We start from the raw sequence: 26,487 nt of genomic DNA, 5'->3' as shown, positions 1-26,487 counted from the left end.
CTCGGAGGAGTCCCAGAGAGTCGCTCTGCTTTTTCGGCTCCTTTGTCATGAGGCCTTGAGCGAGTCCACTTCTGTCTGGGCTTCTGTAAGGTGAAGGTATTGAATTAGTACTAGATGATATGATAGGGCCCTTCTCACCTTACTTGCTCTAGGAATCTGTAACCCAGTTGGGCTGCTGAATGGTTTTGTAAGCTACCAGTTCTCTCCAGAATGAACTACAAACCTCTCATGTCTTGTCATCCCCCCGCCAACCACAAAGAACAAGAAAATTCAGGTGGTGGACACCCACTGTGGCTCAGACACGCTGACACCTCACACCATCTCATTTCATCCTTAGCACTCTGAGAGGTGAATATCAGAGTCTCCATTTTAGAGACCAGGACACTGAGGTCAAAGAGAGTGAGGAGCTTGCCCGTTGTCACACAGCTTGTAAGCGGTACACTGGGGATTTAACCAAGCCTGTCAGACTCTATGTCCAGGGTTTTCTGACTGCCTCCAGGAAACATTTCTTTGGAAGCATTTTGGCCTGGAGATTTGCACACAGGGTTTGTTTCGTTGAAGCCGGACCTCAGGCCTGGGGAGAAAGGACCTCACAGACGTATACATGTCTTTGGTGAATGAATGGCCCATAACCTCCAAGGTGCATCCTTCAAGGAGGCTTCTGAGGCCTTTGGACCTCTCTGTCAGGCAGAACGGATGGCCTGCAGGGGAGAAACTGTGGGTGAAGGCAGACTGGGGGAGTATTGTTAACCACTGGTTAATCACTTACTAGCATCCATTCCCATGGGAGGTAGCGGTAGTTAGCAATGGTGGCCAGCAGGCCACTGCAGGTGGCCACTTCGATTGTTCCTACTGAAGTCCAGTGTGTGCACAGCTTGCCAAGTACAGACAGTAAGGGAGCACCTGCTCCTCATTTGCATAAAGGTGCCATATAGGGCAGCCGTGGCCCTCATGACCAGTGCAGCCTACACTTCCTTTACAGATTCCCTAGAGCCATGTTACTCGTGGCTCCTGGATCAGCATCATCAGCATCACCTGGGAGCTTGTTAGAACTGCAGAGCCTTAGGCCCCACCCTGGACCTCTTGGATTTGCATTTTGACAAGATCCCAGGTGATGCCCATACACACTAATGTTTGAGAAGCTCTGCACTGGAACATACCACCAAGTGGCCTGTGTCCTGTGATTCCTTCTGTTCTTGCTTTTCTTGTATTAGGAGTAATGTGGGCTGGGTCTTTTATGTACAGAGCCTGTTTCCACTCAGCTTTATTTGCCATTTTCCAGGGCATGGCCATATATGTTAATGCAGCAGGATGAAGGGACTTGGCTTAAACTAGTCATTCCCCTTGGGAGACAGGGCAGACCCAGCTACAGAAGTAGGAGCGTGCAGACTGGAGGGAGAACTTTTCTGGGAAGAGATCGTGTGCATTGTATGTATCTCAGATGCCAGAAGGCGTGAGGGTTCCTGCAGGAGATTGGAATAGGGCAGTGTTTCTAGAAGCCTGAAGACATAGAAAGCCAGCACTGGGATGAATAAGGGTCCACAGGTCAAGGACTCCTCTGGAGAAGTGGGGTGCCAGCCCAAGACTCTGGTCCTGAGAGACAGGTAGGAGCAAGGCAGAAGCCCAATTCTGGAGCAGGTTCTCGGGCTGGGCTTCCATGAGGGGTGAGGCAGGTCTGCATTATTCCAGTTGGAGACAGGGAGAGTCCTGGGACATAAGACCCAGAGCAAAGGTCCAGCTTTTTTTTTTTTTTTTTAAGATTTTTATTTATTTATTTGTCAGAGAAAGAGAGAGAGCGCGCAAGCAGGGGGAGTGGCAGGCAGAGGGAGAAGCAGGCTCCCCGCTGAGGAAGGAGCCCCATACGGGACTTGATCTCAGTCAGGACCCTGGGATCATGACCGGAGCCAAAGACAGACGCTTTAGCCGGTTGAGCCACCCAGGCATCCCAAAGGTCCAGCTTCTAAGCTACCCCAGCACCCTGCTACCTACCTGAGGCCCTGAACTACTGACCTCTTGCTCCCTTGTTAGCCCTGAGAGGGTGGGGTCCGGAGTGTGGGGTGGGGCAGAGCCTGCCGGAACGCACGGGGAGGTAAGGTGTGGGACAGATTGTCCCAGCCAAGAGCAGAGAGGTTGGGAGGCAAGGTGCCAGGCAGGTGGATACTTCATAATTGCCTGTCGTCCTCTCTCCTCCCCTCAGTGATTCATCCTCACCCCTGCTCGTGAAGTCAGGCCAGTGTCTCCCATCGCCTTGGCCCTTGACTTTCTGTTCTTTTCTAATCTGGTAATTGTTTTGCCTCTAGGGGCCCAAAGGACCGCCGGGACACAAAGGAGAGTTTGGCCTTCCCGGACGACCTGTAGGTGTGGGTGCTCCTCAGACTGGACGTGAGGGGCGGACATGTGGGCCAGGCTAGCGGCTGGGCAGTGGGTTTACTAAGGCATCACCTGTGGGTTTCAGGGTCGCCCGGGACTGAATGGCCTCAAGGGCGCCAAAGGAGACCGAGGGATCATGATGCCGGTGAGTGACATGACCACTGCCCCAGCCCCACACTCCCCGGGGGCAGAGCCCTGAGTCCAGTGCCCAGAGGAGGACGGAGAGAGTGCCAGGTCCAGCGAGTGGGGCTTGCAGACAGCATCTTTAGGAATGTTTTTCTCCTTTCTCCAATGCCACTTCCAAAGATCCTCCAGCCCATCGCCGTCCTCCAGCTCACTCTCAGGAGGGTCCCTGTCACGGAAAGCACCTTAGTGGACCATAAGCTTCCTTGTCCAGACCCAAAAGGGAGGGTGGGAGAAAGCAATCCGGGTGTAGTCAGGAAATCTGGTCTCAAATCCCTGTCTTCTGACCCTGGGGTAGTATCCCGTCTTCCATCCATACACAGTCCCAGGGATTTGGCACATCCCTAGGGCTCAGGATGCGTTTGTGAGTGCATTTCAAAGGTAGGCCAGCTACTTAGGCGGAGCCTCCCAAGATGGCAGACACTGGGGACATCAGCAGGTTCCAGGATCTACAATAAGGAAGCCAACGTTTATTGAGTACCTACTATGTACCAGACTGTCTGCAAAGTCTGCTTTTGTTTGGGCCACACTGTCTCTCCTTTGTATGTCCAGAAATCAGAAACGCAGTTTTACCGAGGCTTGTGGGGACTGGCTCACACTCGTCAGGCCCGCTGCAGCTGCTAGGAAAAGCAGACACTCATGCCTTCACTTAGGATAATGAGTGCGGCTTCTGAGTAGGCCAGACTCCTCGTGCCTGTGGTCAGAGCCTCTCCCCTCCTACTGCGAGGTCCTGCTTCAGATCCAGGCTTGGAGAAGAAAACATTGTGTGATACTAAGGCCAGGTTGACCTGGCTTTGAAAATAGCTCTGCTATTGAGCAAGAGTTTTGCATTTATTTTTGCATTTATGAGGCACTCTCCCAGGTACTGAGTCTGGTGAAGGAGCCTCCCCACCCCACATCCCCCTCCATACTAGGGATGTGCTGGTGGAGAAGTGGTGGGTTCTGTGTCGGCTGAGCACTGCTCTGGGAGTCAGAATCTGAGTTCTGACTGTGTGGCCTTGAGCAGGTCACTTCCCCTCTCGGGGCCTCTGCCTCCATTTGTAAACCAGGGAGACTGTTTGCTCCGCTGCCCCCCCATGGGTTGCTATAAAGATGCCATGGGGGTCCTGGATGCAGTCATGCTCTTTAGTAGAAGTGTCAGGCCTACCTGTGGGAGAAGTTAGTCAACTTTAGAGGACTCTTCTTTTCACGTCGTGTCCCCCAAATCCTGGAGAAAATATCCCGCAGTGCCTCTGCACTCACAATAACCTGAACTCAGGCATGGCCTTTCTTCTCCCTTCAGGGCCCACCTGGCTTACCCGGTCCTCCAGGGCCCCCAGGACCCCCTGGAGCTGTGATTAACATCAAAGGAGTAAGTTGGGTGGGGCGGGGGAGGGAGACCTTCAGGGGACAGCGGGGAACAGACCCCAGACTGGCCTAAGCTGGAGTCGGCGGTCCTGATGGCCTCGCTTCTCTTGTTCTCACTTCGCACAGGCTGTCTTCCCCATACCAGTCCGGCCACACTGCAAAACGCCGGTAAGTAGTGTGGAGTCACCGCCTTACAGACCAGACTTCGGCATAGAAAGCAACCTAGAGAAGGTGATCAGTCTTTGCCTTGAGCCCCTGCAATCCATCAATGTCCTCTTTGATGTCTCCTATCACTTATATACAGACCCTGAAGTGAGTAGCTAGAAGCTTCTAGATAGCAGACCGTGGCAATGAAACGTACTGCATTTTCTAAAGGTACACGTGCTGTCAGAGCGTTTCTTTTAATGCATCAGGAGAGCAGTGTCTCGTTATTGTAACCACATTAGCCTCATGCGGGGAGCAGTATAGTAAGAAGGAAGACAAACCTCTTAAAAGTATCAATGGGAAAATAAAACAATTCTGATCAGTGTTCGTTGCATTAGGAACTGTGGGCTAAGACCTACAACTGAGTGTGTCCTCTCCCTTCCCAGCAGGTGTGTTGCATACCACACAACCGTGAGAGGCCAGCACTCTCCCGCCCACTTAAAGAGCCAGCAAACTGTGACTCAGACAAGTTCACTGACTTGCCTGGGTCACGGGCCTGACAGAGCTGGGGTCGTCACTCGAGTCCCCTGGCCACCAGGCAGCAGCTGCAGGCACTGTGACTCCCAGGGGTCAGGCACGTGCCCGGTCACCCAGCTAGGCAGTGGCACTGTCGCTGAGGTCTTCCCTATATGGGGAGGGTCCTGTTTCCATGGGGAAGGCCAGGGAGAGAGGGCCTGTCCCCGTGCACAGGCATTAGTCACAGAACAATGTGTGATCACTTTCTCATTCATTCAACAAGTATTTCTTGAGGGCTTGCCGAGAGCCAAGTACTCTGCTGGGCCCTGGAGACACAGGGGTGAACTAAACAGGCGTGGCCTCCCTTCTCAGGAGCTTGCAAATGACAGTTTACAAAGATTCCTTGAAGTGGGTTCATAATTGGGTGTGGTGGTGAGGCTTGGGTCAGGAGCTTTAAAATGACGCCGTCTGGCTGAGTGTTTTGCCTGGACATCTGTCTGTGTTGAAATTTTGAGGCACCCAAGTCTGCAGCCCAGGGCCCAGAACTCTGGCCTAGAATGCAGACGATAGGACCCACTGAGATGACAAGGGGCCCTGCTGGCTCCCAGATCTCCATGAGGACCATAGCAAGCCAGGTCATGTCTACATCCATGGCCTGAAGGGATGCCTCTGAGAGATGGCTGCATTCCACCTCATCATACAGAAGGAGAGACCGTCGGCTCTAGGGCCCCTGTGAGTTTGTGCCCGAAGCCCCCTCCGCTAACACAGTTTCAGGTGTCAATGGAACAACCACGGGGCAGCACTCGACAAACTTGAGATTATTGTAAAAGTGCCATTGCAGTCACCACGGCCTGTGCTAGGACCCTTTGCCGTAGCCGTGGCCTCCGGGGTCATGAGCTTCCTGAAAAGAAACCAAAGATGAGCTCAGGGCATTTTTGATGAGTTTTTGATTTCACATTGCCTGGCCGGACACCATGGACATTTCTGGACCAGCTCTCAAAATGAACACTTGAAAAAGAACTGCTATCTTCCATGACAGCATCCATCATGCCATAAGCCCCTCTGCTTTCAGCCCCTTTCTAACACCACCACGGTGTCAGCCCACGTCGGGAGTGGAAGAACCCTATCAGCGTAGCCGCGAGATATCAGCTTGGCACTGCCACTTTCATCCGTAGCTTTGAAATGTTGTTCTTAGGGATTCCCATCCACTCCCTGCCCCCTTTCTTCTCTTGGTGACCCCTGAGCAGCTTGTGACCCTCCACCCAAAAGTAGGAGGATCCTGGTGCCAGAGGGGTCATTTTGATCCCACATATCAACTGGCAAAGGGTGAAGTTGGGTATTAAAAGCAGGGTCACAGATGGCTCTGTTTTTTAGATAAGAAAATGCAGGAATCTGGGAATGAACTAGGAAGGAGTATTATCTAGGATAACTTGGGTGCCAGACCCCTGCCTCGTCATGGGGAGTCTAGAATAGCCCTTCAACCAAACGCTAATCCCCCTTATTAATTACCGCTACCATCATCAGCTCCTGTTCATTACGTGCATCCTTGATTCTATGCCACAGCAGAACTCATGGCCAGCGCAGCCTCATGGCTGGGTACGTCACTCACTCAGATGCTTGACCTTTCACATGAATCAGTCCTAAATCGCAAGAAAGGAGGCTAAGAACGCTCCTAACTGGCCACGATTTATCTCGAAGCTTTGCGCTTTCCCCTTGCGGAGTTGTTCAGCCAGTGAGTCTCCCCCCGGCCTGGCTGCATAATGCCCACTGCCCCCGCTCCCCAGTTGAAGGCCTGCTTTGGCCTGTGCATTGAGGGCTGCCGGGGAGCTCAGGGCTTTTGGGGGCTCCAGAGCCAAAGACGGGCCTGACTCCATGACGGCGTGCCTCCTACCACATGCCCCCAGGACAGGGGACAGTGGTGGCCTGTGGATGCAAATCCCAGGACAGGGTTTGCACTTTATGACCTTGACTCTCTTTCTCTCCAGGCTGACACCACTCATCCTGGGAATTCAGAGCTCATCACCTTTCATGGTACCGTTTCCCTTCTTCACCTTATGGTTCTGTGGGACTTTTCCAGACCCTTGTAGCTCTGCAGGAGGTGGCCTCCACTCCCAGTGCTGGACCTAAGACTCATGGCTGGGAGTCTGGCTGCATGTGGTGGGAGCAGGGGTCGCTGGGCCAGCGCTGTGGGGTTGGGCACCTCTTTTTGTTTTGTCACACATCTGTATGTTCTGTACATCTTGGCTGGGACTTCCAGCTAGCAAGAAGTACTCCATTTGTCCACATTTTTGTTAATTTGTTCATAAAGCATCCACTGAGACCATAGTTCATGAGTGTAGCCCTTGCATTGGGCTGAGGCAGGGGAATCCTATACCGTTCCTGCCACCCAGGCCCTTAGACTCCATGAGATGGAGCTAGTTTAGAAATCATGATAATGCAATGTACCAAGAACGAGTACAGGGAAGGGCCATGGGAGCTCAGAAGACCTTTGCTTCAGAGAGTTCTTGGACCAGCCGCAGCGGCCTCTCCTGAAAGCATGTTAGAAATGCAGCATCTCAAGCTCCCCCGTGGACCTGCTGAGTCAGAGGCTGCACTTTAAGCTCCTCACTGAGGTGTATGCTCAGTAAAGTGTGAGAGGCGCTGGCTCTGGGTGTCTCATTAGTAAATATCCACAGAGGGCGTAGGTCAGGAGACGGGAGCCAACAGGGGAGCAATCACTCTGGTCCCTGTCCCCATGTCCGCGGTCACTCTGTCTGTCCCCCTTTTGATTGAGAGGTCTGGACACTTGCCATTTAAACAGGTAAAGGTCATTTTTCCCCAAGACTGACCCCTGGCTCTGCTCTGTTGTCCATGGCCCGCCGGGCGGTGGTCTCCCTGATGATATTTGGCCCCGTGGTTTTTCTGTTGCTTTTGGTTACAGGGTCCAGACGGCTTTCACCCTGCATGCTCAGATCCAGTTCAAAGCTCTCCCCTGGCCCCTGGTGCAAGGTGGATCTTGGGGAGGCAGAGTAGAGTTGGATTTGCTGTCTCAGATCCCCGGTGCTTTCCCGTCCTCACGGGGCTGCTCTGGGAGGCAGGGGAGGGAACAGACATTTCTGGACAGGACAGCCCCCGGTGAGCCTGTGTCCTGCTACTTACTTGTGGTTGTTACTCCTGCTCCCTGAGGTGAGCAGCCTCATCGATGCTGGTGAGCTCAGTATCCCCTTCTCTGGGCTTCACCACTGTGGGTGGGTGGAGGCATGCCCCCCTGGCCCCGCGATTGCATCTCCCTGCTGACCCCCAGCTGGTGGCATCATGCCTCTGGTACTCACACCCCTTCCCCCATGCTGAGAAGCCTGAGCCCCCCAACCCTATCTCTAGGCTCAAGGGTACTGCTTGGTTGATCTGTCATACCTCTTGGGAACTAGGAATGCAGAGATCTAGTGTCTCCCCCACCTGTCAAAGTGGGGACAGGGGATTGCTTCCCTTCCCCAATGCCGAAGTTCCAGAAGGCGCCCTCCATGCCTCTCCTGCATAGAAAGAGTTGGAGAGAGAGGGTGCTTCTCATAAATCCTAAGAGATGGTGGTGGGGGACACAGCTGGCCTCCTTCCAACTCTGTACATGGAATACTTAGCACCCTTGGTGTCCTCTGCGGGCACTCCTGGGAGATTCCTCTCCTCCCCTACACCACCGTGCTGCACAGGTAGAGAAGAGATGGGACTGGGAGTTTGACTGGATGTTGAGCCTGTGAGGCTGCGTGCATGAAGCCGGCCAGGAGAGGGTTACCTGTAGCCTCTGCTGGGCCCCCACCATGCACTGCGGACACCTTGAGGTTAGCACTCACTCCCTCCTGCGTCACGTTGTCCTTCACTGTGTCCATCTCCCCATCGGTCCCCAAAGACCGAGCTTTGCAAAGTGAGGAATTGTGTCTGATGTATCTACCTCTGTCCTCCCCATCATTTAGCAAAGGATTTCGTACCTTCGATAGGCCTTCGTGTAATGAGTGGACTTTGCTAAAGGCGCTCAGTGTGAAAACTTGTCTCAGAAACATTTCATATAGAATGAGGGTGATTTTCCATTTTTTTTTTAAACATTTATGTGTTTGGTGGCAGGTGTTAAAGGGGAAAAAGGATCCTGGGGTCTTCCAGGCTCGAAAGGAGAGAAAGGCGACCAGGGGGCCCAAGGACCACCAGGTATTCCAACTGTTGCTCCGGATCTCGCCTTTGATTTTTGTTCCCGAGAAATCCAGCTGAGCCAGAAAGTAAGGCACATTTTATTACCACCCTGACCACAAGCTCCACGGAGTTCTAGAGAGACCCAGTCATGGGCCACACATACCCATGATAGAACATTGTCGAGAGAGACCACTTCCAGTCATTCATGCTTCCTGTGCAAAATGAGGCCCAAAGAGGGCCAGCGACATGTCCAGGATCCCACAGTGTCTGGGTCGTGGGGCCGAGCCTAGGACTCCAGTGCCCACTCTGTGAGCCAAACCAACGTGAGGTCACTTCCACTGGGGAATAATGATGGTTGCCAACTTGGAGACTTTTATTTATTTATTTATTTAAAGATTATTTATTTGAGAGAGAGAGAGAGAGCGCCATCAGGGGAAGGGATAGAGAAAGAAGGAAAGAGAGAATCCTCAACCAGACACCCCACTAAGCACGGAGCCCAATGCGAAGCTCGATCTCACAACCCTGATATCATGACCTGAACCGAAGTCAAGAGCCGGACACCCACCTGACTGAGCCCCCCAGGTGCCCCTGGAGACTTTTATTTTTGAATTTCTGAGGTTATCGTTGTGAATTTTACATAGCATTTCTTTTTCAGGCCCTCCGGTGGACCCGGCTTACCTGAGACACTTTCTGAACAGCTTGAAGGTGAGTTTTTCTCTACCAAACATTTGGCCTGTGTTTCTTTTCTTTTCTTTTCTTTTTTAAAGATTTTATTTATTTATTTGGCAGAGAGAGACACAGCGAGAGAGGGAGCACAAGCAAGGGGAGTGGGGGAGGGAGGAGTAGGCTTCCGCTGAGCAGGGAGCCCGAAGCGGGGCTCGATCCCAGGACCCTGGAACCATGACCCAAGCCGAAGGCAGACATTTAACAAACTGAGCCACCCAGGCGCCCCTATCATATATTCTTATCAGCAGTGTACAAGGTTCCAATTTCTTTGCATGCTTGCCAACACTTAACTATTTTCTGTTTTTTTTTTTTTTTTTTTTTTTAATTTATTTGTCAGAGAGAGACACAGCGAGAGAGGGAACACAAGCAGGGGGAGTGGGAGAGGGAGGAGCAGGTTTCCCGCGGAGCAGGGAGCCCGATGTGGGGCTCGATCCCAGGACCCCGGGACCATGACCTGAGCCGAAGGCAGACGCCCAACAACTGAGCCGCCCAGGCACCCTGGCCTGTGTTTCTGAGTGCTTGGGCTTACATCATAGACTGCTTCATCTTCCTCTTAATGAATGCTCTCTGCTTGCAGGGGGAGAATGGAGACCGGAGGATCAATGGAGAAAAAGGAGACTCTCACGGTGACTTCTCTGTGTCGGGGCCTCCAGGCCCGCCAGGAAGTCCTGGCTTGGTTGTGAGTAGTGACTTCTCCTCGCCATCTGCCTCAGTGAGTCACAGCCTTCCCTGAAGCCCCCCAGCGGGACTAGGCAGTTGGAGAGTCAAGGGTCTGTCACAGTACCATAAGCTAGAGGCAGGACTTGGGCATTGGCCTCTCTCCCTCGTATTTATTTATTGATGGGGAGGTTGGTTGAGGCCCACGGAGGAAAGGGAGCTGGCCGTGGCCATATGCATCCAGGCAACTTCCAGGTCACTAACCACACCGCCTTATTCATGTCAGTGGTGGAAAATTCTCTCAACCCAAGGAGTTACTGATGGTGAACATAGGAGATAATGAAGGCAGAATGGAAGGTGAGGGAGATATTTTTAGAGGGGGCTATTTGATTCTTCTGAGATTTCATCAAAGAAGGAGCCCCTAGATAGGCTTGGTCTTCTTAGGATTCCAGGTTTCTCCAGCCTCACAAGAGAGAAATTCAGGTTATACCTCCCGTGAGATAAAGACCAGACCATGACCCTCCAGAACCCTAAGCAAACTCTGGTCCCAGTGCCCAGTGTGAGGGTGGACCCAGCAGAGCCTGGAGACCAGGGGTCCACTTCCACCTCTGCTGCGAATTGGCTTTGACACTGAACAAGCCCCATCCCCTCTCTGTGCCTGAGTTTCCTAATCTGTGAAATGCAAAGTCAGGGCCCTTCTGACTCCAGGGCTCTCTGGAGTTGGACGCGGTGACATTGAGCATGATGACCGGGCAGCTGTTCTCTAGGTCTCATTCCACCCAAGCTGTGCCCGGCATGGAGGATGGCCATAGCCCGAGCTGGTAGTTACTGACTTTTTACAAACACCCTCCTACAGAGAAGAGCTGGGACCTCTAGAGATTGGTGCTGCGTTCTCTCTCTTGACAGGGCCAGAAAGGGGAGACTGTCGTTGGGCCCCAGGGACCCCCGGGGGCTCCTGGCCTGCCTGGGCCTCCTGGCTTTGGAAGACCTGGATCCCCTGGGCCACCAGGACCCCCAGGGCCACCAGGACCACCAGCGATCCTTGGAGCAGGTCAGTACCGTGAATGGTGGTCATTCATGCTGTCCCTGCTATTGTGCTCAGGGTCAGTCGCCACATCCGAGTGGCATGTCCGGGCCACATTGTGTGACAGAGAGCTATTCCCTGGACAGAGCTTTCTTTCTTTTCTTTTTTTTTTTAAATTGATACATAATTTATATGCCATAAAATTTACCCATTCAAAGGGTACAGTTCAGTGTTTTTTAATATATTCACAAGATCGTGCAGCCATCTCCTTTCTCTAGTTGCAGAACATTTTCATTGTCCCCAGAAGATATCCTGCACCAATGAGCCGTCATTCTTTCCCTCCCCCAGCCCCCACCCCAGACCTGGGCATTGCGGGTATACTTTCTGTCTCTCTGGCTTTGCCTCCTCTGGACTTGTCATGCCCATGGAATCACACCACATGTGGCCTTCTGTGTCTGGCTTCTTCCCCTTGGCATAACGTGCTCCAGGCTCATCTGTGTGGTAGCGTGTGTCAGCACTTCCTCGCTCGGCCGAGTACTGGCCCACACTACCTTCTGTTGATGCGCTCATCCGCTGACGGACATCTGGGTTGTTTCCGCTTCGTGGCTTTCGGGGACAGCGCTGCTATGAACAGTCGCGTACACGTTCTTGTATGTTTTCGACTCTCCCGGGTGTGTACTCCTAGGTGTGGCCTTGCCGGGTGGCAGAGACTCGTGTTCACTCTGTTTCGCCTTTTGAGGACCTGCTTTCCAAAGTGGCTACCCCATTTTTGCGTCCCCTGCAGCAGCGCCGGCAGGCCCCGGTGTCTGCTTCCTTTCACCCACCCTTTTTATTCTACCCATTTTATTCCAACCAGCGCCCGTTCCCGTGAACTGATAGCGCGCGGTGGTGTTCATTCGCCTTACCCTAAAGTCTAACGACGTGGAACATCTTTTCATGGGTGGGTGGGAACTTCTTGGCTGCTTTGTCAACGCCTGGCCCTGAGAGGACTCGAGGACCAGCATTGATTTCTAACCCTCTATAAAAATCTCCCTAGCCACAGATGCCTCACTCCCTCCAAAAACAAATGGGTGAAGTAGAAGAAAATCTCCCTTTACTGACTGAACATTTACCAAGCGCCAGGCACTCCGCTCGTTACTCTCCTCCATCATTTCATGGAATTCTCACAAAACCCTTCAAGGAAAGTGTTAGCATCTCCATTTTACAGATGAGGAAAGTGAGACCCACGGGATGTTTCCAAGGTCGCACTCCTAGTCAGGGGCACCGACGGGATGCGGACCCAGATCGGTGTCGCTCCGAAGCCCGTGTTCTTTCTACTCGGCCCATGGTGAAAAAGCAGCAGTCATAGCACGAATGTGTCACTGTTGCCGGCACTGGCACGAGCCATGTGTGGTGGAAGGAGCCCCGGGAAGGGAAGTGTTGGGGGCACAGGGAGAGCCTTACCCAGGAGGTGACTTTGGGACTGGGCCTTTCACTTAGTCTGGGGTTTTTTTGGCTGCAAGTGATAGAAATGCAACTCAAACTAGCTTAAGCAGAAGGGGAATTTTTTGGATGTGAAGAAGGAGGTGAATCATTCTTTGTGGGATGGGCCGGCCTACAGCGGGGACCTTAGGCTCAGCCAGAACCAGGGACTCAACCCCTGCGAGGATTCTCTGGCCATCTCCTGTCTCGGCTTCTCTCTCTAGGCTCGCTTCGCGTTTCTTCACCACAGACCACATCCCCTGCATGGTGGGAAATAGGGTTACTGACAACTCAGACTTTCAACCGTCAGCTAGAAATTTTGGCCTTCTTCCTCGGTTTTAGTTAGAAAGGTCCTGGGGTGGAGAGGTCCTAGGGAAGAATTCTGACGAACCTGGCCTGGCCCAGATGCCCAACCTGGGACCAGTCATCTGTGGCCAGAAGGCAGGATCCACATGAGAACAGGACAGTGCCTTCTGAATCCAAATGTTTGTAGGGGGCGAAGGGAAAGATCTCAAGAGAAAGAGAAAGTGAGGATCCTGGTCCCACAAAGAAAGAAGGTGCTAGGGAGATAAAACCATAGGTGCCACCCTCACCTTGGGGGGTGAGCAGGAGTGGCAGGAGGAGGAAGGACATTACAGGCTGCAGAGAATCTGTTGTTCATAGCAGCTCTACGTGAGATGCTGCCCGGGGCTCCTCGCTCCACTGACTAAGGACCGCCTCTCACCCAATGCACAGCCATCCACGGCTTACAGAATGTTCTCCTATCAATTAGCCCACTCAATCGTCACAGCGACCCTGGGAAGGAGAGGAAATGGATATTACTGTAAAACGCATTTCATGGGTGAAGACACTGAGGCTCAGAGGGGTTAGGAGACTTGCTCAAGGTCACAAATACTAGTAAAGGCTTGGCTGGGGTCCAAATCCAAGTCCTCTGACCCTCTCTTCACCAGACATTCAGCATCTCTGTAATGACTTTCAAGTCCTGTGTCAGAACTGTGGACTTAACTTGCACCTGAAAAATCTCACAGAATGATTTTACTGGGATTTGCAAAAACATCCTGAAGTGCCAAGAGCTTTGCAGATTTTTTAGGGGGATGGGGTTTGGAGAGGTAGAAGGAGAGCACGGGCAGGTGCATTTTTCTAGGGAACAGGGCACGGACTCTTTAAACACTGCAAGCCTCTGGCTGCATGCTATGCAGTTTGTGCAAGGCACATCCCTAGTTTCCATCTTTTCTCTGTTCTCACCACAGCCTAGTGAAAAGGAAAAGCTGGTTTACATTTCACAGGGGAGGAAGCAGGGGTTCAGGGCTTACTGTTTCCCTGAGATTGCACGGCTGAGAAACGACAGCTCAGGGGCCGCAGTCTGGGTCTCCCGGCCCCAAGGCCAAGACTCCCGCTTGCCCTGCTTCTGCAGCCCAGCACCTTCTCTTCCTCTTTCTTTCTTTTTTTTTTTTTTTAAGATTTTATTTATTTATTTGAGAGAGAGAATGAGAGAGAGAGAGAGAGAGAGAGAGCACATGAGAGGGGGGGACGGTCGGAGGGAGAAGCAGACTCCCCGCCGAGCAGGGAGCCCGATGCGGGACTCGATCCCGGGACTCCAGGATCATGACCTGAGCCGAAGGCAGTCGCTCAACCAACTGAGCCACCCAGGCGCCCCTCTCTTCCTCTTTCTGAGCCTGCTTCCTCTGTTCAGCAGTCCCCTGCTTGTCTCTAGGCTGAGGTAACTTGCATGAGTCAGGACATTTTTGGAAACTCCACTCAGACTGACCTGCACAAACAACAAAAACAACAGGAATTCATTCACTTACAAAACTGAAAAGTCCTAGTGTGGTTTCATCCGGGGCTACGGTCAAGAATCCCTGCTCTTTCCCAAACCTGTCACTGTGGCTGAGTCCCGGGCTGGGCCCACAGCCCCCAGGTACACTTTGCAAGGCGCAATGCTCTGCGGCGCTCTGAATGGGGCTGTGAGTGCTCCCCTCGGTGGCCAGCCGACACTGGAGCCATTTTCCAGAGAGGGTGCCTTTTTGTAACTCCTCTTTTCTGCTTTGTCTTAGCTGTGGCCCTTCCGGGCCCACCCGGCCCTCCAGGACAGCCAGGGCTTCCCGGATCCAGAAATCTGGTCAGTGTTATTATCAGTGCGTGTTCCTCCTTCTGCTCTGGGTGGGTTTCCTTAGAACTTCAGCTATAAGTGTGTAGGGGCTGGCACACCTTTTAGGTAAGAATTAGGCCTCCGTGGCCATAGAATTGGAACAATTCCACACACAGGGAATATATATGATCTCTTTAGGTGACTTACCAAGTACAAAGATACGGAATACAAACTCAGTTATGACTTCGGTTCCACCCTTCTAATCCTTAATTGACTAAGCTGTCGCAAGAACCAATTCGATTACATCCGAAACCATAGGCACCAGAGTATCAACAGGATCCCAGAAGGCCCCGTTGCTGGTCAGATCTCCCCTGGGTCATTCCGCCTTCTTGCTCCTTCCCCAGGGATATTTCCTGTACCTTTGTTACCCTGCACACCATGGGTGCAGAGTGTAGCACTCTGAGATTATTACTATGCACAGGAAGAGGGACAAACACCTCACACGGATGTCAGGAGTCCTGGGAATGCTCTGGGATCTTGGCTGGATTTTAGTTGGAAAATGTGGCTGCCAAAGAAAAAAACCAGCTAGCGGCTGACAGAATGTTGCTATCTGGTACCTTTGGGGGATGTCTAAGCCATTTCAATGCACAAAGTCATTATTTTCAAGGCTAGGTGAAAATTAACTTTTTATGATCTTTCTCAGTTGAGATGAAAAATAAAAGCTCTCTTGGCCAATATTTCTCAGAGGTGTGATGCTTTTCAGCAGATTTTGGTAGCTTTTGTGGCTGCTCTTGGATTTGCCAAGATGGGTAGCTAATCTTTGTCCATTTTCTAGACCGAGAAATTACAGACCCCCTCTGCCTCTCGTATGTATTTAATATTACAACTACCCAGCTGGGCAAAAAAGATTCAAAACCTAAGCAGAATTGCTCACCGGCTTGCATTTCTTATTCCAAATTAAAACAAACTCGAAACTCTTTAAGGACAAGCAGGAGTTAAACACATTTAACAACGTCACGGCCACCGAGTGGCTCACACAGATGCAAGTGGGAAAATGTACCCATGGTTTTGCTAATACCAAGACCCAAGAAAGACAACTCTGTGTACAGTTTCTAACTGTCTTTGTGCTCCTAGAATATCATCTTCCTGTTTTCCTTGATTTATTACAGTTCAGATTTGTGCTCCAAACCAATTGGTGTTTTTGTTTCCTCCTAAAGAATGTCCTTTGGCTATGAATGAAGTTACATATGTCTCTAAGGCACAAAGAGCCTTTTCAGTGGCTGTCAGGGGATGACTCCTGTTTGAATTTGCGACAGCCGGTTTTTCAAATCGTGCCACCGCTCTAACGATAATGACACTGTTGGGAATGGAAAATTTTCTGACAGGTTACGGCATTTAGCACCATGGATGACATGCTGCAGAAAGCACATTTGGTCATTGAAGGGACGTTCATCTACCTGAGAGACAGCACTGAGTTCTTCATTCGGGTCCGAGATGGTTGGAAGAAATTACAGGTTAATTCTTGAGCTTCTTTTTAACAAACTGCCTCCACATACCCTCTAAAAATAATAAACTGCCCCTGGAAATGCCATTTTTCCTGTTTTGAAAATAGGCTAACAATCTCTAGTGGATGTTTCATTTTTAATGTACTGTTTTCTTGAAGCTAGGAGAACTGATCCCCATTCCCGCTGACAGCCCACCACCCCCTGCGCTCTCCAGCAATGTGAGTAGTCATCCTGCCTTACTTCTCGCTCCTTCGCTCATCAGCATCCATGAAATCCCCCTTGGTGTCCAGAACCAAGCTCTGCAAACTCTGGCCAGCCACCTCTGCATGGTTTAGGATTTGACAGAAGGCCAGAAATTACCAAGTGCCAACAGAATGTTCTCACAGGAGAGCAGGGCAGGAACTGGACCCAGAGGCTGGAGACCTGCTATTTCTGTGTCGTAGCTGAATCCTCTTGGGCAATGGGCTTCCAGCCCTTCTCGGCCTCAGTTTATTCCCCTGTGAAATCATGGTTGGCATACGCGATCTAGAAGAGCCCTTTATTTTTTGCACTCTGAGACTTCTTTGCCTGATAAGAACATTGGCAACTTCCATTGTCCATTTTTTGGCCCTACAGCAACCCTTTGAGGCAGGTCTTGCTATCCCCACCCTGCCGTTCAGGAAACTGAGGCTCTGCGTTGCTGACTGCTCTATGAAATGGATGAGTTGGCTCTAAGACACAGGTCTTCTGCTTCCTCGGTTCAGTGCTCTCTGTAAAAGATTGGAGAATATCCCCTCCCTTCCTGAGGATCATGTCTTCATGGGGGGCGGGGGGGGGCATGAAACTCCCGGCAGTTAAGAGTGGCCTGAAGACAATGACAGACTATGTAAAGTATCACACTTGCACCTCGGTGCACTCTGAAGAACAGATTGGATGCTTATTCAGGACCGTTTGTTTTCCTCTTTTATGTAACAGCCACATCAGCCACCACCTCCGCTGATGCCGCTTTCAAGTGTCGGCTACGAGAGGCCTGCAGTAAGTACAGTTCATGCATATCCCCAGCAAATGCTGCATGCGTGTCTAGTGTGTCCTTGCTGCATGCTTAGAGCACGGGCCCTCCCCTCAGGATGCATAGAGACTAGCAAGAGGGGCAAACAGGTAGTTACAGTAGTTGGTAGTTACAGTAGGTCAGTGAGGCGAGGTGCACACAGGGTGCTGGGGGTATGAGGAATGTCAAAGAATTCTGCCTTCTTTAGAGGAGGGAGCCTCTAAACTAAGACCTAAAGGAAAGTTGAGAGCAGGAGAGAGCCAGCCGGGAGGGAGAGAGTGGGCATGTTCAAGGCAGAGGGGATTTGGAACAGCGGGGGTCAAGGGGGAGTGCTGGGCATGGGCATTCGCGTAACTGTAACGGCAGGTACTTCAGTCTGGCTGAAGAGGCAGGTTTTAAGGCAGAGAAGGGAGAAGTTTAGTCTGCAGAGGACAAGGGCTTGTCATCAAGGGCCTGTAAGCCAAGCTAAGGGCTTTGACCTGTTGCAGCAGACAATGGGGAGCTACTGAAGGGTCTTAAACAAGGACAGGGTCTCTAAGATTGGCATTTCAGAAATTACCTTGGTTACAGTGTACAAATGGATCGGCAGGGACAGGCCCAGGGGCCCAAAGACAGGTGGCTGTTGTATTCTTTGAACCAGGATCACAGCAGTGAACATGTAGAAAAATAAGACTGGAGAGAAAATAAAAAGGCAGAAGTGACAGATTTGGTCTCTGGTATGGATATGGGGCCGTGAGGATGAGGGAGGTCAGGAATGATGCCCGAGTTTCTGCTTGGATAATTGAGTGGTGCTGGTTTCCTTCCCAAGGATCATTTTGTTGCCAGAATTAAAACTCTGACTCTTTTCCTTTACTAGCTTAAGAGAAGGTCTTGTTCAGATAATTGCAGGAACCTCCTGACACTTAACGGCAGGAAGTACAACTAGGCCCGTGGAACTCCTGTCCCTGCTGTTAGTCTGCTCCAGTACAGAGCAGTTTCTGCAAGGCTTTTTCTTCCTGCCTTCTCTCCCCCCCCCATCCCAACACAGAGACATCGGTCACCTCCACAAAGCTTGCATGCCATGTTGAGTTGCCGTGGCACTGATCATGGCCTCAACTCCAGGTGATCTTACAGCTGCAGAGCCCGGTACTGCCTGACTCAGTTCAGGGTCTGGGGAGAGGTTGTCTACATAGGTCCTCTTGGCCTCATTGCCCACTCCCCACCAAATCAAACGTAGCCAAGAGAATGAGATTGAATGGCCTAAGGCCACTCTTCTGAGCGAGTGTTGGGGGGGCATTTTCAAAGAACAAGGCCTGGGCTCGCACCAGAAATGTGTTTCCTGTGGTGTTGCCACTCATCAGGCAGGACCTCATCGGGGCACAGTGAGTCTGAGGTCCCCATCGGATATGTGAGTGGAGGCCGCCCAGAGGGAGTCGGATCAGGGGGCCTGGTCTGGAGATAAAAGACCTAGGAGGCTTCCTCCGAGCCATGGCAAGGGTGAGGGGGTGGTAGGATTCCCAAAAGAGTGTCTGCACATTGAGCAGACGTTGGAGTGTGAGGAGCAAAAGCAAAAAGGAACCGATGGAAGAACCATGGGGACAAATAGAAGCCATAGCCCCCGAGAGGAAGAAAGAACGCCAAACAAGGTAGAAGCCAGCAGCGTCAGGTGCTGCCAAGAGGCCCATCAAAAGAACAAAACGGTGTCTTCCAAATTTAGAAACCAGAGAAGAGCATATCTGGGGCATGGGGAGATGCCAGCAAGATTCTAGCTGCTTGAGGAATAAATGGGAGGTGAGATAAGGAAAGAGAGAAGCGTGTGGAGGTAACCCTTCCAAAAGCTCAGCCATGAAGGGGAGAAGTTAGGGCAGCAGCTGAAGGATTTTTTTAAATAGTATTTTATAAATTATAAAATCATATGTATTGTGCTCGCTTCGGCAGCACATATACTAAAATCATATGTATTTTGTAGAAAATTTGGACAATAAATAAAAAGAATGGAGAAGGAAACAGCAAATCCCCGATAACTTTACCAAAACTACACCCGTCCCCCAGATCAACCTTTTAACACTTGATTGTTGAAACAGTATTGTCTTCATAAAAACGATAGCATATTTGTTATTAAAAATGTCCCAGCCCTTAGAGAAATACAGACATGAGGGCACAACAGCCCCTAGTCTCGCCATTTGGAAACACCCATCATTCCAGACAGTTCTTTATGTTTCTTTGTAAAAAAGGAGAGGTGGAGGTGGGTAGGATTGGAGGCATGGCAGGGAAGCTCTGCACGTACCTCTGTACCTTCCCTAGGTGTCCCCTGCTATGGGCACGCCATCTTCTGCTGACCACCCTTGGGTCTAGCCAGCAGAAGCGTGCTGGTTGGAGGGTGATGAGACCATAGGGCCTCATCGCTGGGGTGCTGGTCTGCAGATCCATGGGAGGGAGGAAGACAGAGCTTGTGTGGGGCTGGAAGTCTGGTGGCCTGAAAGCAGTCATGGTGAGTGAGCAGCATGCTGCAGCCCCCTCCCCATCCTCAGGCTGCTGCTGGGGGCGCTGCAGGGGAAGCCTTGTCTCAGGTGGGGGGCAGGGGGTGTGCTTCACCTGGACCTCTATCTAGTGTGGCGATACAGGCCGAACCAGGGATGAATAAACAGGAAGAAATTGGGAGGTGTGGCATGCGTGGAGTCTCTTCTCTTCAAAATGGGGAAGGAAAGGGGTGGCGAAACAGAGAAGAATGCCCCGAGAAGTGCAGGGACTGCGTGGGGCGGTCTGAATGTTGTGGTTCATAGTGAGCTGTGCCCACCTGGCCGGACCCTTGATGAGCCAGAGAATGCCAATATGGCGGCCCTCGGTGTCGGGCCATGTAGAAGCTTGGTGCTGGAGATGTTCAGACCGGAGAGGCAGCGCAGGAATGGGGGGAGGAGCACGGACCACCTCTTGCCTCACCCCACGGGGCTCATTTCATGTCTTTTGGTTTAAGATATTTTGAAATATTTTTCTTTTCTGGAGACTTGGGCCCAGGGTCTGCACCAGCCCTCCCCAGCTCTCTGATGGTGAGAACAAAGTCACTCCTGAGGTGACATCGAGGAGGGAGACGGCCACTCCTGGACACGTGTGTTCTAGAGGGCACAGCACGAAGGCCGGGAGAGAGGGATGGGTTTAGGGAGAGAAAGGGTGGGAGAAAACACTATGGAAGGACTCTTATTTTGGCTACTGCCCAAGGTGGCAGGGATGTGAGGCTCGTGTTACGGTGTAACCCCTAGTTCCTAAAAGGGTCTACCCGGCAGTCTTAGCGAGAAGTGTCATAACCTTCTCCTTTCAGTGCCTTTCCCTCTGGCCCCTCACGATCAGCCCCAAGCCTACTCGGGAGGTTGAGGAAAGGGCAAGGCCAGAGTGGTTGGCGGAGCTCTGGGATCCCGTACCAAAGCTGGCTTAAAACCCTCTTGGAAGCTCAACTAGGGCAGACCCAGCAGTCTCCAGCAAATGGCCTGCGCGCTGGATTCAGATCTCTGAAGTGCTTTGTTTTGTTTTGTTTTCTCCTAAATGGAAGACACTGCCACCGTGTTGAGCAGTTCAGAGAGCCGAAGCCCGCTGCCTGGGCTCCGAGCTCTCCTGCCTCGGATTTGGTCAGGCCGGGGCTGGAACGCCGCCCCGGGAAGAGGCTCAGTGAGACCACCTGTAGTGCCTTCCGTCCCAGGGAGTCCGGGGTCGTACTAGCAACCCGAGATGGGCATGCGGGTTGGAGTTTGCTTCTAACTCTTTTAACTCTCACTTACTTTTTTAGCTGCACTTGGTTGCTCTGAACACACCATTCTCCGGGGACCTTCGAGCAGATTTGCAGTGCTTCCAGCAGGCTAGGGCTGCAGGGCTGTTGTCCACCTACCGGGCCTTCTTATCCTCCCATCTGCAAGACCTCTCCACGGTTGTGAGGAAAGCAGAGAGATACAGCCTTCCAATAGTGAACCTCAAGGTAAACATAAATAATCTCCCCATTGTCTCCTGGAGGCCCTGGGCTCCACAGGGACCATAGGAGCTGCCACTGCCTGACATCATCAGAAGCATGCTGGTTCCAGACCCCACCTGTCCCTGTTTGGCTCTGTGCCTGGGTGGGTCAGTTGAACCTCTCTGTGCCTCAGTTTCCTGACATTGACCATGGCCCTTCCTGGTTGGACGGTACAACTCTTGGAGCAGACAAGTACAAAGTACTTTATATCCGTAATCTTAATAGATGCTTCCAATAAAAGAGGGAGTTGTTTTTTCCTCACATTGTCAGATGTGGAAACTGAGGCACAGAGGGAGAAAGGAGTTTGCCGGAGGGCACTAGAAACCAGAAGTCAGGTCCTTGACACCCAGTCTGGGGCTCCCAGTTCCACCCGAGGCCGCTCTCTGTAGGGCATGGGCTGGACGGCACCAGAGAACTGGTGAGCACTGGTCCCAAACCAGAGCCACATTGTCCTGCCCCCTACTTTGGTCCTCTCGGCACATCTAAGTTGCCCAAACCTGGCAGATAATTCTCTGCCCCCTTTCGCTGGTAAGGCAGGGCCTTCTATGGCCCCTGTTCCACCATGGAAATAGCCGGCTCCTTTAAGGCCTCAGAGGGACAGCCGTCTTTCTGCTCACACACATCCTAGACCCTGACCTCTCACTGTATCTCACAGGTACTTTGAGACCCTTAAGTCCCTGCGACCCCCATGCTCCAGTTTGGTACCTCTGGACCCCACACCTGGCCCTTTCCGTCTCTTTCCCTGAGGTTCTGTTCTGCCACATTCGCCCACTCAGATGACCGGTATTCTAGGAATACAAATAACTGAAGGAAACTGGGCTCCTTCAGGAAAAGGAGTGAGAGAGTCACCTCTGTATCACCTACAGTGCAGATTGGATAAGCCCTGGCACAAATTTGAAGTTTGGTGTAGATATATGTAGAAAATTTTTAAAGGCAAAAATTAATAAAGACCTAAAACACAGTTTTGATGGGGAGGAGCCTTTATGCACCTATAATAAGAGAAAGTACCTCGAGAAATAAGGAATAAAACCCAAAGGGTTCAAGGATGGATTGTAAAATCAAACCACAAACATTTCCTGAGTTCCTGCTCTGTCCAGGCTCTGCGATTGGGGCTGGTGGCTTTGGCATGGGGTGGCCTCTCGGCCTTGAAGAACGAATAAAGAGTCCACTAGCCGGCCCATAGCACAGTGACTCCATGTGGCATTTCTGTCTCCACAGGGCCAAGTACTTTTCAACAATTGGGACTCAATTTTTTCTGGCCACGGAGGTCAGTTCAATACACACGTTCCAATATATTCCTTTGATGGCCGAGACGTGATGACGGATCCTTCCTGGTGAGTAGCGGGTATATGGTGTGATAGACAGTTTTAGGAGACCTTCTAGCAATGGAATGCTTTTACCGGCTGCCCCTCAGGGCTGTTGCTAGCACAGAGCCTCAGCGAGGCAGCTGAGAGCCGTGGAGAGAGCCCCTGGCCTTGCAGCCAGGAGACCTGAGGCCAGTACCTTAAGAAGGGACCTTTCAAATTTCCTCCACTCTTTGAGCCTCAGCTGCCTCCCTGTGAAATGGGCAAGATAATCATATCCGTACCACAGGATTGCTGTGAGCGTAAGACGACAAGTGTAAGAATGGCTAGCATGCTGTCGGCGCCCAGCGAGTGGTAAGGAACGCTGTTCTTGGCGGCCCTTTAACCCCGTACTGTGAACTGTGCCCTAAGTCCTTGGACACGATGTGTGCTATTGAGATTAGGACAACTCGGCAAAGCTTTCCTCAGTGTCTGCCCGATGCCCACCTGGAAGGCATAGTAATAAGCCTCATGACCCCAAGCCTTTACAAGGCTCACAGTCTATAGGGGAGGACAGTCACCAGCTAGCTACAGTTCTAGACAGAACACTGTAATTGTAAAATGGAGTAACAGATACTATGATGGACACATGGAGGAAAGATTTATCCTTATTTGGGGCTGACAGTCAAGAAAGCAGCCTGTAAGAGGGGGCATTTAATGGACTTTGAAAGACCAAAAGGAATCCCTGGTCTGAAAATGAAAGAGAAGCCACTCCAGACTAAGGGACCTTGTGAGCAAAGGTTCCGATTCACGAAAGCGGAGAGTATGGGCTGAGAACAGGGACGAGCCTGGTGGGGTTGGAGGACAGGGTGTTCAGCTAGTCGGAAAGAGTGACGGCTCCCAGTGGTGGGGTCAGACCATGAAGGGCTCAAGAGTTGGACTTGATTCATGACTTATGCCAGTTTGTTCTTCGGTGAGGTACACCACGAGGAAGCGACATCTCAAAGGTAATGTGCCGCAATTCCTTTGCAGGCCCCAGAAGGTCATTTGGCACGGCTCCAGCCCCCACGGAGTGCGTCTTGTGGATAACTACTGTGAAGCGTGGCGGACGGCTGACATGGCCGTCACGGGACTGGCCTCCCCACTGAGCGCAGGGAAGATTCTGGACCAGAAAACATATAGCTGTGCTAATAGGCTCATTGTTCTGTGTATCGAAAACAGTTTCATGACAGATGCCAGGAAGTAATGACCTTCCAATGATTCGTAAGCGTTTTCCAGTTTTCCTTATGTGAAGAGTTGACACTGAAATCTAAAAGGTTTAAATGTTGTAAATATTAGTTTTTTATTACACATTCGTCACAACAGCAACCAAAGAAAACATACCTCAATACACTCCAAACTGAAGACATAAAGGACTCAGATCACAAATAAAATCTGATCCATCTATTGGTGCTAGATTCTGCAGGAGACCCCGTGCAGTGTGAACACATCCCAACACGGTTAAGAGCAAGTTGAAAACAAAGGCCTTGGCATCCTGCCCCCTGCATCCTTCAGAAACTAATTTCCTCCTTTAACCATCGCTGCTGAGTGTAAGATGTCCTTCATGTTTTCTCACAAAGTCAGTGTTTAGACATGTTCCCCTTTCTATGTGCCGACCGAACGCTTTACTCTTCATGCATCCGTAATATACAGCCGTCCTTGGCTGCTCAGACAGACAGACAGAACTGCTCGAATGACCCCATTTGGATTTTCTGATATTACCAGCCTTATTGTTTATTTCCTAAAATATTATTGCCATCGTGCTTTAGGAGTTTTATATTTTTACCCAATCATATTTTAGTATGGCACCTGTTTATATGACTCTGACTTGCTGGAAAAGTGCAAACTCCAAATGATCTGCAACTAGAAGAGAAATAGCGCATAATAACTACCTTTCCCTTGGTGGCCCTTCCCCCCGCCCCCACCCCCAATTTTATGACTTCCATGGGGCAACTCTCGGATTACAACTGCCGTTGAACCAACAGGTTCATCAGGATGAATTTTTCTGAGACGCATATATCTTCGTGCTGTATACTTTGATTTTTTTTTTCCATGTAAGTGAACATAAAAACAGCTTTTCCAGGCACTTTCTTCTGTTTGACTCTTTGCCCTATAAGTTCCTTTATTCTCCACCGCTGATGTGGAAGTGGCCCCGGGGCGGGTTTGCTCACCCTGCCCCTGCTACACAGCCCTCAGGAGATGATCAGAGAACAGGAGGATTTCCCGGCATGCTCCTGCGCGCCTGCCTGTTGTGTCCCCCTTGGTGGGGGCAGCGTGGGGTGGGCAGAAGAACCCGGGCAGGGCAAACGCGGTGAATCGTGACTGCCGCAACGCATGACCTTGGGCAAGCCTGCCTTGTTCTTTCAAGGAGGTTGGGATAAAAAAAACCCCCGAATATCAGCTCCCAGCTATTAAACATCAGCCTTATTATAAGACCCACCTACCTTTCTTAATAACCCTGCAACGTAGGTATTTTTAGCTCCACTTTACAAATGAAAGAAAAAAAAAGTTGAGGCTCAGGAAGTCACTTGTTCCAGGTCGCCTAGCTGGTGAGTGGTGGGGCTACTTTCAGACTCGGTCTGTGTCAGCTCTTTGCAAGGAGCCACTGCAGGAGGCTGCCTGTCTGACCCCTCCAGCTCCAAGTCTGTGATGCTCTGGCTCTTGGCTCAACCCCGCAGGAGAGACAGAATCACCAGGCGAGGGGCATGCCGGGATACTTCCTCCCATTCAGCTGGGCTGGCCCAGAAAGTCGGCTAACAGAATCCACCCAAATAGTCCTTGAGGTAGGAAGGAAACTGAGGACAAAAAACAAAAAAGCACACAGCCCAGAACCTCCACTTAGGGGCTTCCTAAATGGAAGAGTGATGAGAATCTCTAATGAGTCATAGAATCAAAGGCACTTACAGGTTGGAAAGTCCCAGAAGTGGATTGTGGAGGACCGGCCCACCTACCAAATTGATGGGGCTGGGAGCTGCCTGGCAATGGACAGGAACTGAGAGAGGAAGGGGGCCTGTGGCTCCTGAGGATGCCAAGTGAAGATGCCATCCATTTTAGTCAGAGCCCGCCCCATGCTGGTGCCAGGAGGGGAACCGAGGAAACCAGGAGGACGGATCACAAGAGCCCCTTTTACATGCCCTGCACCTCCGGACTTGGTACGGCAGGCACTGTGTTGTCGGAACCTGTAGAAAGTGCCAGAAGGAGACAGCATGGACTTCAGGGAACCGTCCGCTGAATGCTAGTCAGTAACGGGGACACAAGCCAAATTCACAAGCCAAAAACACAAAACAGCAAACACGCAGAAAGGAATGTGTTGGCTGTGGAAACCAGGAGGAAAGATGGGGAATGCAAGAAACTCAAGTGATGTGGTCACTTAGTCTGTTCTGTGTGTGTGTGTGTGTGTGTGTGTGTGTGTGAGAGAGAGAGAGAGAGAGAGAGAGAGAGAGAGACTGTCTGTCTGCTGTCTTGCTTCTGCTTTTCTCTTTATTTGGCTTCCTTCCCTCCAGGGAGGAACAAGAGTTCTTCATGTGGCAGGGGTTGATCACAGACAGCCCCAGGCTTATGTTGCCCCACCACCGCAGAGACTGGCCTCAGAGGAAAGAGACTTCTCCCTTCTGGGACTATATTAATTCCCGGAAAGGACTTGATCCGGCCCACCTGTGTTGTGTGCCTGGAACTGGGATTGGCAGCTCCACCCAGGATGAGCTGTGCAGAAGGAACGGTTCCTCCACCCAGAATGTGAGGTTTACAATGACCAGAAAATGGGGACTCAGGAAGTCGAGAAAACAACAAACAAGCAAACAAACAAAAATCCCAGTACGCACAGGAAGTGCCAAGTGTGGGCGGTGTGGTGGTGGATGAGGACAGAGGTGAGATCTCGCTGGCCTTGCATTCTAGGATAAGGCATTTGAACTTGATCCCGCAATTGGTGGCATATGTTGGGAAGATTTTAAGAAGATGAGATATGGGATCAGGTCTTTGCTTGAGA

The 26,487-nt window shown here is 51.3% G+C and overlaps 1 protein-coding gene across 2 annotated transcripts in view; it reads left to right on the top strand.

Annotated features, from left to right (window-relative positions):
* Positions 1-24,588, top strand: part of COL15A1 (collagen type XV alpha 1 chain) — a 102,776-nt gene extending 78,188 nt beyond the window's left edge. Inside the window, exons 27-42 of one of the 2 annotated variants that reach the window (XM_027615536.2) lie at positions 2,301-2,354; positions 2,456-2,515; positions 3,836-3,904; positions 4,027-4,131; positions 6,546-6,591; positions 8,653-8,733; positions 9,371-9,420; positions 10,019-10,120; positions 11,005-11,149; positions 14,638-14,702; positions 16,058-16,186; positions 16,336-16,395; positions 17,132-17,191; positions 20,962-21,147; positions 22,399-22,514; positions 23,496-24,588. In XM_027615536.2, the coding sequence (XP_027471337.1) occupies positions 2,301-2,354; positions 2,456-2,515; positions 3,836-3,904; positions 4,027-4,131; positions 6,546-6,591; positions 8,653-8,733; positions 9,371-9,420; positions 10,019-10,120; positions 11,005-11,149; positions 14,638-14,702; positions 16,058-16,186; positions 16,336-16,395; positions 17,132-17,191; positions 20,962-21,147; positions 22,399-22,514; positions 23,496-23,709 (1,542 nt within the window). In that variant the 3' untranslated portion in view covers positions 23,710-24,588. The remainder of the gene's footprint in view (positions 1-2,300; positions 2,355-2,455; positions 2,516-3,835; positions 3,905-4,026; positions 4,132-6,545; positions 6,592-8,652; positions 8,734-9,370; positions 9,421-10,018; positions 10,121-11,004; positions 11,150-14,637; positions 14,703-16,057; positions 16,187-16,335; positions 16,396-17,131; positions 17,192-20,961; positions 21,148-22,398; positions 22,515-23,495) is intronic. The other variant, XM_027615537.2, reaches the window with a different exon arrangement.
* Positions 24,589-26,487: the final 1,899 nt, after the last annotated feature.

Source organism: Zalophus californianus, chromosome 13 (assembly GCF_009762305.2).
Source record: "Zalophus californianus isolate mZalCal1 chromosome 13, mZalCal1.pri.v2, whole genome shotgun sequence".
Lineage (NCBI taxonomy): Eukaryota > Metazoa > Chordata > Mammalia > Carnivora > Otariidae > Zalophus > Zalophus californianus.
Note: the sequence above shows the minus strand (reverse complement) of the source record. Positions and strands in the feature narration are given on the sequence as shown.